The sequence below is a fragment of the Eptatretus burgeri genome, chromosome 9 (genome assembly GCF_056783735.1).
Source record: "Eptatretus burgeri isolate ZD-2024b chromosome 9, Ebu_testis_v1, whole genome shotgun sequence".
NCBI lineage: Eukaryota > Metazoa > Chordata > Myxini > Myxiniformes > Myxinidae > Eptatretus > Eptatretus burgeri.
This window is the reverse complement of record NC_140969.1, coordinates 92,218,358-92,230,748: the sequence shown is the minus strand read 5'-3', so window position 1 is coordinate 92,230,748 and position 12,391 is coordinate 92,218,358. Positions and strand designations below refer to the sequence as shown.

The window sequence follows — 12,391 nt, the reverse complement described above, 5'->3', positions numbered from 1 at the left end:
TACATTCATCAACTGGGCTGTGATGGGAGAGCAGCAAGGGGAAAACCACTTCTTAGACCAGCCAACATTCAAAGGAGAAAGAAGTCGGCGGATGAGACGGCCAACAGACCCTTGGAGTTTTGTCAAACTGTAATTTTTTCAGATGAGTCCCAATTTACTCAATTTTCTGACAGTAGACGCGATGGGTCTAGAGACTTCCCAGTCAAGAGTTTTCTTTGACCTGATTGCAGCCAACTGTCTAACACGGTGGTTTTTCAGTGATGGTTTGGGGAGCAATCTGGAGTGCTGGTCGGTCACAGCATATTTTCGCCCATGTGTGGAGTGTGTTGGCAACATCAACTCTACGATACACATTTATATCCTTGAAGATGGACTTCTCCCCGTCTTCTCCACTGATCAGATGATCAAAAACACACTGTTCATGGAAGATAGAGCTCCATGCCACACTGTAAAAAAGACCAAAGAATGGCAGGACAGAAATGGGATCAAGCCACTTCCATGGCCAAGTCAGTCTCCTGACATGACTCCCATTGAACACCTCTGGGTCATATTGGATCGAGCTGTGCAGAAAAAGTCGAGGAAACCAACATCACAGGCAGAATCGCTAACCCGTTTGCATGAAGCCTGGGCAGAAATCCCACAAGAGAAAATTTCAGAACTCATTAGTTCTATGCCTGAAAGAGTAAAAGCATGGAAATCTGCAAATGGAAAGTCCACCAAATACTAGTGTATGTATTAAAATGCATCAAATATACTTCAAATGTTCAATAAATAAATTCTTTAAAAATTATGGTGTCTCTGTAGAATTGTAAAAAAATAAAAAATAAAAAATAAAAATTCACTTCTGCCACGTCTTTGTTAAAGGGCACTCAGTCGAGCGCATATACCTCCGCCATGCATTGCCTGAACCAGTAGAACATAACGGGCCCAATAAATGTGAGACATATCATGCTATATATTGTTTTTTGCCCCATCTCTCAATGGTGGAGAATCACTTTAAAAATAAATTTTAAAAATTCGGCGCCGGATCTGGATTCGGATCTTCACCAAAATCTTATCACTTCACCCTGGTCACATACCCAACACCTGTTCGCCAAGTTTCGTACGATTCTGCCCACAACTCTGAGATATTGTGCTATACAGGGTGTTCCAAAAAGACCCGAACAAATTTGGTTGTTAATATATTTAGTACCACAAATGATACAAAGATACCCTTTGATTTATACGATACAGAAACTCGTGAAGTTTTCTTTATTTTCAGGTCTGGTGGTTCAATGTGAAAATGTGAAAAGAAAATTTAATGGTGGTTTAATGTGAAAGAAAATGGAGATTCCATTGGAGAAAGCTCAGTGCGTCGAATGGTTCATCGAGACAATATCAAGTTCAGCGTAATTTCCGTACAAGGTATGGAAGGAATCCGCCATCGCAGACGAGTATCGAAAAGTGGTACAAGGGGTTTAAGGAGACCGGAAGTTGTCAGAAACAGAAAAGTACCGGTTGACCAAGCCCATGTGCAGCAGACATTGAACGAGTGCATGAATCATTTCAACAAAGTCCCTGAAATATCAATCTGACGCACATCCAGAGAACTGGGACTACCAACCACCACTGTACACAGGATTCTGCATGAAAGACTGAAGCTTTATGCCAATAAGGTGCAGATTCTGAAGGAACTCAGACCAAATGACGGACCCAAACACGAGGCATTTGCCTTGGAAATGCTCAGTCGCATAGAGGATGACGAAGCTTGCTTTCATGTATTAGGGAAGGTCAATTGGCACAATGTGAGGATCTGGGGCTCTCAAAACTCCCACATGGTCATTGAACACATGTGCGACAGCCCAAAGGTCAATGTGTGGTGTGGCCTTCTCCATGACCACTTGGTGGGTCCATTTGTCTTTGTGGAGGATACAGTGACCTCAACAAATTACAAGAACATGTTGGAAGGATTCGATTTCCACAGATTGAAGACCTGCAACCCGATGGCGCTCACCCTCATTGGGCCTCAGTCATTCAAGCCATCCTGTATGAAAAGTTTCCAGGTCGCTGGATTGGCCGAGACTGATCGACCGCATGGTCCCCCACGATGACCAGACATAACCCCCTTTATTTGTTTCTGTGAGGGTTTGTCAAAGATGTTGTCTTCAACACCAAGGTAGCAAACCTGCAGGATTTTTGTTCTCGGATCACAGCTGCATGCGCAATGGTGAATGTAAAAATATGCTGAACTGTACATGGCAAAAACTCGTGTGTGCCGTCTTGATGTCCTGCGCATGACAAACGGAGCTCACATTGAAGTGTATTGATGGGATGCACAAAACTTTGAGTTTCTGTATCATATAAACCAAAGGGGATCGTTTTTCATTTGTGGTTCTAAATATATTAACAACCAAAGTTGCCTGGGTCTTTTTGGAACACCCTGAATATCAGTTTCGCCCGAGCTCTCAATAGTGAGGAATCACTTTAAAAATTCCAGTAGCCGGATGAGGATCTTCACCACAATCTAATCAATTCGTCCTTAGCACACACCCCAACCTGTCCACAAAATTTCATCCGAATCTGTCCACAACTTTTGAGATATCCTGCACACAACCAGACAGACAGATAGATAGACGTGAAAACAATCACCTTCCACCTTTGATGGCAGATGTAATAAGCCTATTCCAAATAAAATGGTGGAAATCTTGAGGAAGAATGAAGAAAAAGGTTCCCTCTTGGAATTCACCTGTGCTGGAAGCTCCACAGCTCGAATGACCCTGGACTTGCCCAAATGGTAGAGGCAGAGCAGGCCCCAACTACTGCCGAAATTCTTTTTGGATTCCAGCCCTACCACAAAGCCTCTGCCTTTGGACCATGCGAGGTATTGTACGGCAGTTATTGTCAGGTCACCGTCATGTCCTCCAAAGTAGTGAGCGGCGATTCGATGGCCAGAACGTGCACAAACCACCTCAAAAAAGCTTCCGCTGGCAAGCCATGCCAGCTGTGCATCTGTAAACAAATAATTGTAATAATATGAGAAAGATAATGCAGGACTTTTCATTAATTATATGCAAAACAAAAACTAAAAAAGTTAAATTCTAAAAAAAAAAGAAAAGTCAGGGCATTTCCAGTTGAAGCAGATGCGTAGCAAATCCACCTTTTTCAATGCGCCCACGTAAGATGCTGCCGTCGTCAATCACAGCATTGTGCGTGCCTGGATCATAGTCACGTAGTTTGCTGGTGACACGAGCTTCCAGCTGCCACATAATGAGTTACCACCACCTGAAAACAGGGCACAACTTATTCACACCGATATTCCAACTCTACGTTGTCGTGAATCCAGTTCTGCACGTCAAAAAGTAAGTTGTGTCAAAAGCTCCCCGAGGGATCATGTATCTTGATTTGATGAAAAAGATTACCAAATCCATAAAACCAATTTCAATTAGAACTCGAGAGGCACTCGGTGGAGTGCATACCTCTGGCAAGCTGAACAGTTTATGTTTATCTGTATCTCACCGATAGACCGAATCTGGACCCGGAGCTGAACCTAAATCTAATCGGCTTGTTCTTGTTACCTAACCAACTCATCCACCAAGTTTTGTCATAATCCGTCCACAACTTTTTGAAATCTCCTGCTATACAGTACATCGTTTTTGGCCCCATCTCTCAATGGTGAAGAATCACTTTAAAACTCTTGTATCCAGATCTCAATTTCACCAAAATCACATAAACATGTCCTTTTCACACACCAAACCTGTCCCCCAAGATTCGTCAGAATCCGTCCACAACTTTGAGATGTCCTGCTCACAGACAAACAGACAAACAAACATGGGCGAAAACATCACCTCGTCCACCTTCAGTAGCAACGGTAATAAGCATACCAAAAGAAAGAATATCCCTCTTTCTTTTCTATTATATATAAAGAAAGAATATATATAATAAGCATACCTCTCCGAAAGAAGTCTGGAACCCCTGCCCCCCAATCTACTTTCTCAACAATTCCCTTGAAGTAGTCCTTTCATTCAAGTATTTGGGCCTCACCATCTGCCACAATCTCTCCTGGGAAAGCCACATCTACAAGCTAACCTCCACAGCCAGTCACAGACTGGGGCATCCTCAGTCATGCAAAATCCTTCCTTGGCACACCTGAACTTCGAACTACTTACAAAGCTTTCATTCGCAGTCTGATGGAGTACCACTCTCCCGTCTGCGGTGGTGCACCTGCCTCACACCTTGCTCGACTTCACGCTGTGCAAACAAAGGCTTTTAGGATCATTGGTATCTCCCGTGATGAAGCTGAGTCTTTGGGTCTCTCACTCTTTCACTGCAGGCAGGTTGGTGGTCTTTCTGTCTTCAACCGTCTCCTCTCTGGCCTTGCTCCCCCCTGCTCTGTCTGTGATCTATCCCCCCCCCCCCCAAATTTCACCAGGGCACTCAAGGTCCACCAAAACCCCCTTCTGGTAAAACTGCCAAAATTAAGAAACTCTGCTCACCTTCACTCTTTCATTCCTCTTCTTTTTCCCACCTCTGGAACAAAGTCCCACACTCTCTTCAACCCCCCCCCCACCCCTCCATCCAGGTCTTCAAAACAGCTGTTCACAACCATCTCATACCTTCCCCCATCCAAACTCTTGATCTTTTCTACCCTTGTTAATCCACCCCAAACTCACCTCCTTCAAATTCCCTGGAGTACCATCTTGTTTACCACATGTATCCCACCCCACCCCCTTCCACACATCTCCTATTGTCTCTGTTCCCCACAATATTGTGCTTCCCTCTCCCACCCCTCTTGTCTCCTGCCTTGTTATATGTTCTGTATATTAGCTCTTACAAGAGCCTTGACATGTTATACAAATTTTGTTTCAAAAAATAGCCCAAAGCAACAAAGATGAGATACCTCAACTTTAAAGATGATAATACGAAATAATTATAATCAATGAAAAATATGCAGCAGAACAGTAATTAACTAGAGAGGGAGCACTCAGAAGAGTGCAAAACCTCTGCCGCCAATACTGCTGGGTCACTTAAGTGAACCTGATATCCTATTCATTGTAGGTCAAAACAGATCAGACTCTACTGAACCACGATTCAATAAACTAAACTAGATCGACGCGCATGTAGAAATGCCAAAAAAAAAAAAATTTTTTTTTTGAAAAAAAAAGTTGCAACATTTCTGGGGTTTTTTTGTCTAACATTTTTGGGGGGAGGGTTGGAAATCACTTAAAACATGTAGAAATGCAAAAAAAAAATTCAAATATTTTTCAAATAAAATCGAAATTTTTTGGAAAAAAAGTTGCAAATTTTTTTTTTTTTCTCCAACAAATTTAATTTTTTGGGGGGTTCGAAATCACTTAAAACATGTAGAAATACAAAAACAAAAATTCAAATATTTTTTCAAAATGGCCGCCATATTGGACTTTGGACCAAGTCCCAAATCTAATGGCATGATCCTTGGACCATACCGAATCCCCCCACCAAGTTTCGTCGAAATCTGTCCAGGAGTTTTTCCGTAATACTGTTCACAAACAAACAAACAAAGACAGGGTTGAAAACAGTAACCTCCGTCCATCTTCGATGGCGGAGGTTAACTAGAGGGGGAGCACTCGGTAGAGTGCAAAACCTCCGCCGCCAATACTGCTCGGTCACTCAAGTGAACCTGATATCCTATTCATTCAATTTGACGTCAACAGTACTCACAGAGTTATAGCTTGCAACTTTCCATTTTACATACTCAATTCATTCGTCATAACTAGATTCCTTGAGACAGAAATTGATTTTACGTGGGTATATCCACCTGAAGTTCCAAAATCAGCCGCAATTATAATTTTGTCATGTTTTTTTTGTTGTTGGAAATCACTTATAACATGTAGAAATGCAAAAAAAAGAAATCGAAATTTTGTTGAAAAAAAAAATTGCAAAAAATTTTTTTCTCCAACAATTTTTTTTTGGGGGGGGGGTTGGAAATCACTTAAAGCATGTAGAAATGCAAAAAAAAAAATTCTAATATTTTTTCAAATTGGCCACCATAGCGGCCATATTGGATTTTGGACCAAGTCCAAAATCTAATGGCATGATCCTTGGACCAGACCTACCCCCCCCCCCCACCAAGTTTCGTCGAAATCCGTCAAGGAGTTTTTCCGTAATACTGTTCACAAACAAACAAATAAACAGAAAGGGGTGAAAACTAACCTCCATCCATCTTCGATGGCGGAGGTTAATAAAACAAAACACAAATATTTTAATCGAGTATGGAGCTCCGTCAAGACAAAAGCTGAAAACCTAATCTCAACTTCAACACTCATCACATGGCAAGCCTGATGACAGGAGATAGGTAGAGAAGTTGGGATTTGCAAACAATAAATTTAACTCAAGCGGGAAAGGATATTAATAACTCGATGGACACTTGGTAGAGAGCAGACCTCTGCCAGGCTGATTAGTTTACGTTTTGTATCCCACTAATAGGCCGGATATGGATTTGGAACTGAACTAAAATGTAATCGGCTTGCTCTCGTCACCTAATCAACTCATCCATCAAGTTTTGTCTGAATCCGTCCGTAACTTTTTGAGATCTCCTGCTGTATCGCTTCAGCCCCATCACTCAATAGTGAAATATATTAATAAATAAATAAATAGATATATAAAAATAAAAATAAAAAATAAATAATGATAAATAATAAATTTTAAAAACACTCAAAATAATTATCTGATCCAGATCCGGATTTTCACCAAAATTGAATCGATTCTTCCTCATAATTAGATACCCAACCTGCCCACCAAGTTTCATCCAAATCAGTCCGCAACTTTGAGATATCCTGCTACATGTCGTTTTGACCCAAACTTTCAACGGTGAAAAATCACTTTTAAAATTCTTGGATCTTCAACAAAATCTAATCATTTCGGCCTTGTCACATACCCAAGCTTTTCACAAAATTTCATGCAAATCCATCAGCAAACAAAGACAGACAAAGACAGACAGACAAACAGACAGACAGACGGACAGAGACAGGGGTGAAAACATAACCCCCATCCACCTTCGGTGGCAGAGGTAAAAATGGGGGACAATTGTGGCACTGCCAGAACATCCACTATAGGTGAGGACATGCTCATGCAAAGTGCGGTGAGCAGTTTGTCGCTCCGTTGACTCTTCGGAACAAGCCTTTCTTCGTAAATCACCGAAAGTACACTAGACAACGATGGCTCACCGAGATCAGTCCTTTCTCTCTTCACTACTCCGCACCGTCAGTTCTGTTCTCCTTCATCCTCAGACTTCAGTGGTCTGTCTGTCTGTGTCTCTCTCATTGACTCTCAACAGAACCTGACTGCCCATTTTATAACCACAGCACGAAGCAAAGTCTTGTAATGCCCGCAACAGCATGTCCTTGTTCAAACTCAATTCCAGCAATCCTGCGGTCGGCGAACCAGGATCCAAATGGCTTGGTGGGAATATAAAGCAAGTTTGAGTTTGGATGAGGGGATGAGGGGTGGTTGGAATTGTAAAAAAACAGAGGGGGTGAAGACTGGTTAACACTGGCTTACGAGACAACTTGTGGTTTCAAAGCCCAACCACGCCAAAGCACAGCAGACGTCATAAAGGCCAAAAAAAAAGAGATTTTCATTATACTTGTACAACACAGTCCATCACTCCAAATGACCATGACCCATCTCTGAACGCCAGGGATCGATTGGGCTGAGAAATTTGCGCAGGTTTTGTTTGGGACTAAAACAATGCCTGCCAAACAGCAACATCGGAGGAGGTGAGAAGTTAAATCACTAATCCGCTTATCCTGGACTACACCAGATGCCCCTTCCCTCGCTCTGTAGCCTACTTGGACTTTCTCCATGGAAGTAGGGTTGATATCAGCAGGACATGATCCAAACTTCAAAAAATTTTAACCAATAAGTCATGACGATATGCACCATGGATTTTTTTTTTTGGAACAGACATTTTCATACACAATGGGCTTCCACATGAAAATGGGCAAGTCCAGAGATAGTCTCAACATCAGCAGGTACTCGTCAGCAAGCAGGTACTCACGAGTGGTGACATCTTGTAATTTTTTAACCATGTTGTTTTGGCAACAACCGTTTCAAAGCAATTAAATTTGCAAAGACTGGAAGCACAAACACGTAACGTTACGTATCCAAACTCTATCTTGCACAAAAAAAGAAGCCAACCAATGTCGCAACATTTTGGGTCATGGGTCACAACAACCACAACAATATTTTCAGAAATTACCCGAAGATTGTGGTGAATCATCATCAACAACAACAACATGCGAGGAAGACGTTAATTCCGTTGATCCTCAGTCTTTTCTTCAGTGTGCAGTATCTTCACTAAGACGCGTGCTCATGTGAAAGGGATCGTTTAGTTCAGCGTTTCTCAAGGTGGGGTGCACGCCCCACCGGTGGGGCATGGCAATATTTTGGTGGGGCATGAGGATTCAGAATTAATGAATCAATATATGATCACTTTCAGAGCTTTGCTACGAGTTCCCTTCTTGGTTGGCTCAGCCATTTCTGGTGGATTTATCTGAAGTACCAGAGCAATACCAAGAGGAGTTATACGAGTTGCAACAAGATGAGTCTGTGAAAACTCTTTTCCAGATCAAAGGAACCATGATGTGGCTGTCTGAGGAGAGCAAAAAGAAATACCCAAACTCGACTACTTTGGCAAGCAAAGTATTGATAAATTTTCCATTATCTTATTGAGTCGAATGTGGATTTAGTGTTGTTACCGATTTGCCGCAAGCTAAGAGAAATCGACTGGAAATCACGAAACGTGGTGATTTAAGGCTGAAACTGACATAATTGGTTCCTCGAATCAAACAAATCTGCAGCCAGCGTCAAGGGCAGGGCTCCCATTGAAGTGAGGAGCAATTGAATAAAATTTGCAATGAAGTTTTAATAAAGCCTTTTGAATACATATGTAGTACATACTGTAGTGTCTCCAATCATGGTGGGGCGTACGATTTTTTTTGAAAAACAAAGTAGGGTGTGGGACAAAAAAAGGTTGAGAAACACTGGTCTAGTTTAAACTGTTCCCACCCCCCACCCCTCCACCAGTACTTTTGTTTGGAGTGAATCTACTCTCGTTGCTTCGATAACCTCTCCTGACAAAGACTGTTGCAGTCTGATACTAGTCACTTATTGACGAACTTGTTCCATAATCAAGGTGGCACCTGTCCTTGAATAGCCGGAATTAGTTCGTGGACGTTCCCATCGTGGCCTTCGTGAAGGGTAGGGCAAGCTATCGCCGGCACCATGAACAAGTTACAAATTCCTGCCCAAACCTACAGAGGGCACTACATCAGTGGCAAAGCCCCACCCTAAAATGCTACTACACAGCCTTGTGCTACGTATGAAAGAAGGCTGTAATGGCATCCCCTCTCTCCTGCAAAAAAGTGAGTAAAAGGTCAATAACCTGAGTATGGTAAATCTTACAGTCCTGAGATCATCCTTTGCACTTTCTCAACATCTGTCTTCCAATGAAAATGCCATAGAACATTTCCATAATCTAAATGGGAGAGAGAAGGAGGGGGGAGAGAGAAGGAGGAGGGGAGAGAGAAGGAGGGGGGGAAGAGAGAAGGAGGGAGGGAGAGAGAGAAGGAGGGGGGGAAGAGAGAAGGAGGGGGAAGAGAGAAGGAGGGGGGAAGAGAGAAGGAGGGGGGAAGAGAGAAGGAGGGGGGAGAGAGAAGGAGGGGGGGAAGAGAGGAGGGGGGAAGAGAGAAGGAGGGGGAAGAGAGAAGGAGGGGGAAGAGAGAAGGAGGGGGGAAGAGAGAAGGAGGGGGGAAGAGAGAAGGAGGGGGGAAGAGAGAAGGAGGGGGGAAGAGAGAAGGAGGGGGGAAGAGAGAAGGAGGGGGAAGAGAGAAGGAGGGGGGGAAGAGAGAAGGAGGGGGAAGAGAGAAGGAGGGGGGAAGAGAGAAGGAGGGGGAAGAGAGAAGGAGGGGGGAAGAGAGAAGGAGGGGGGGAAGAGAGAAGGAGGGGGAAGAGAGAAGGAGGGGGGAAGAGAGAAGGAGGGGGGAAGAGAGAAGGAGGGGGGAAGAGAGAAGGAGGGGTGGGGAAGAGAGAAGGAGGGGGGAAGAGAGAAGGAGGGGGGAAGAGAGAAGGAGGGGGGGAAGAGAGAAGGAGGGGGGAAGAGAGAAGGAGGGGGAAGAGAGAAGGAGGAGGGGGAAGAGAGAAGGAGGAGGGGGGAAGAGAGAAGGAGGAGGGGGAAGAGAGAAGGAGGGGGGAGAGAGAAGGAGGGGGAAGAGAGAAGGAGGGGGAAGAGAGAAGGAGGGGGGAAGAGAAGGAGGGGGGAAGAGAAGGAGGGGGAGGAAGAGAAGGAGGGGGAAGAGGAGGAGGGGGGAAGAGGAGGAGGGGGAGAGGAGGAGGGGGGAGAGGAGGAGGGGGAGAGGAGGAGGGGGAGAGGAGGAGGGGGAAGAGGAGGAGGGGGAGAGGAGGAGGGGGGAGGAGGAGGGGCGGAGGAGGAGGGGGCGGAGGAGGAGGGGGCGGAGGAGGAGGGGGCGGAGGAGGAGGGGCGGAGAAGGAGGGGGCGGAGAAGGAGGGGCGGAGAAGGAGGGGGCGGAGAAGGAGGGGGCGGAGAAGGAGGGGGCGGAGAAGGAGGGGCGGGAGTCTTATCAATGTTTTGAACAGGAAAGGCGGCTTGCCATTACTTTTTCCTCGATGTTGCACTTTGTACTTGCTCTGGTTGAAGGGCAGCTGTCATTGTTCAGACCATTTGCTATTCAGGTCATTCTGTCATGTCGTAGCTCGTTCAGGGTCACGAACAGAGCCGTGTCGCCCATGGTGACAGACATCTGCAAAGAGCTGGATGCCACTTCACGACGCACGTTATTAATGAAGATTACAAACAAACAACCACCTGTCCCAGCACACTGCCTTGGGGAATCCTGCCCACGACACCACACCACACCACACCACACCACACCACAGCAATGTGAGGCAGCTCCATTTGTGACCATTCTATGCTCTCAGCCTCTGCCTTTCGAGAAGGCCTCACCTCCAATGCGGGGATAAGAAGTCCAATCTACTTGCTCTTCCTCACTCTCAATCTCAACGTACTGTATCCACCGTAAACCACCGCCACAACCACCACCACCACCACCACCACCACCACGTGTGTAATAAATAAATAAATACCGTGAAAAATACTGTTATAACGTACGTAGCGCGTCCACACACACAAACACCATTGGGAAAACGAAACTACACCCTGAGATTATACACTTATATCGAGATGCCATCGATTCGGTTTAATCGCTTTATCGACGCCTTGAACACGAGAATAAACTTAAACACGTATTCGCTTAAAAAAAACGAAAAACGTACGTACTTAGAGGGGTCCGCACAGCACGAAGTCCGCGAATAGGAAGGATTAAAAACGGCGCGTGAACACCACAGGCCGAAGTCTTCCTGAGCAGCCCATGAATCATTTGTTTCATACGATTCGCTCATTCAGTCGATTTAAAAGACCTTGCGTCGAATCAGAATATCGATTTTAATCAATAAAAAGATATCTACGTTAAATTCTTCACACATGTCAGAGAGAAAAAAAAAAAAGAAAAATACTTATACACCGCTTAGACGGTACTGTTAGGATAAAACGAAACCGCATCTTTGTGAATTATAATAATATAAGAGAATATAATATAAAATATATACCTATATACATATATTATATATATTTACTGAAACGTGTAATTATAAGGAAATTCCCAATTTCCAATTTCGTTCATAATGCCTGTTTTTTGTTTAATCAATACCTCATTAAATATTCATCGATCGCTTTATTCATACCTCGCCGAAGTACTCGGCGTTTCCCGAGGAAATTCAATGAAATAATGTATGCAAATATTTCTTGCGTGAGGAATTCGGGAATAGTGTCCTTATTGTTTCATAAGAATTACCAACCTTTAGGGCGTTGCAAAATGTGCCTGGACCGCTTTCCCTTCTTTTAATTCATTTTTTTATTGTTAATTGTATTTTTAAATACAACAAATCAACACAACCTCAACGGAACCATCTTGGCGAAACAAATGACGCAAACGCTTCCGCGGAAAAACCCAAGCAGTGTAGAAGCAGCGTACTCACTCACTCGAGGCCTAAACAAGCAAGTGTTATAATAAACGTGTGTAAAGCAATCTTTTTTAATAACAGGTATCATGACAAGCCGGTAGGCGGCGATGGGTCACCGAGCATGGAAACTATAAGATATAGAGCAAAATGGATGTCATATAGTGGATAGGGAATCACCTTAAGATTATGCATATCAAATCTCATCCAGTTCCATCTACTGATAACTACTCGGTATCCATTTGAATGAAAAGTACCGAAAATGCGGTTTGAAATCGGAAATCCCCAAAGTTCGAGGGGGTGCTGTGGGTGAACAAAGATCTAAATGGAAAATCCGGCT

The 12,391-nt window shown here is 43.9% G+C and overlaps 1 protein-coding gene across 4 annotated transcripts in view; it reads right to left on the bottom strand.

Annotated features, from left to right (window-relative positions):
* Window positions 1-11,429, bottom strand: part of AHCTF1 (AT-hook containing transcription factor 1) — a 160,212-nt gene extending 148,783 nt beyond the window's left edge. For 2 of the 4 annotated variants that reach the window (XM_085896115.1, XM_085896119.1), the window contains exons 1-3: window positions 11,312-11,429; window positions 3,137-3,261; window positions 2,726-2,988 (exon numbers count right to left, since the gene is read on the bottom strand). In XM_085896115.1, the coding sequence (XP_085752241.1) occupies window positions 2,726-2,988; window positions 3,137-3,245 (372 nt within the window). In that variant the 5' untranslated portion in view covers window positions 3,246-3,261; window positions 11,312-11,429. Of the gene's footprint in view, window positions 1-2,725; window positions 2,989-3,136; window positions 3,262-10,978; window positions 10,998-11,307 lie in introns of those variants that run through there. The other 2 variants (XM_085896116.1, XM_085896118.1) reach the window with 2 other exon arrangements.
* Window positions 11,430-12,391: the final 962 nt, after the last annotated feature.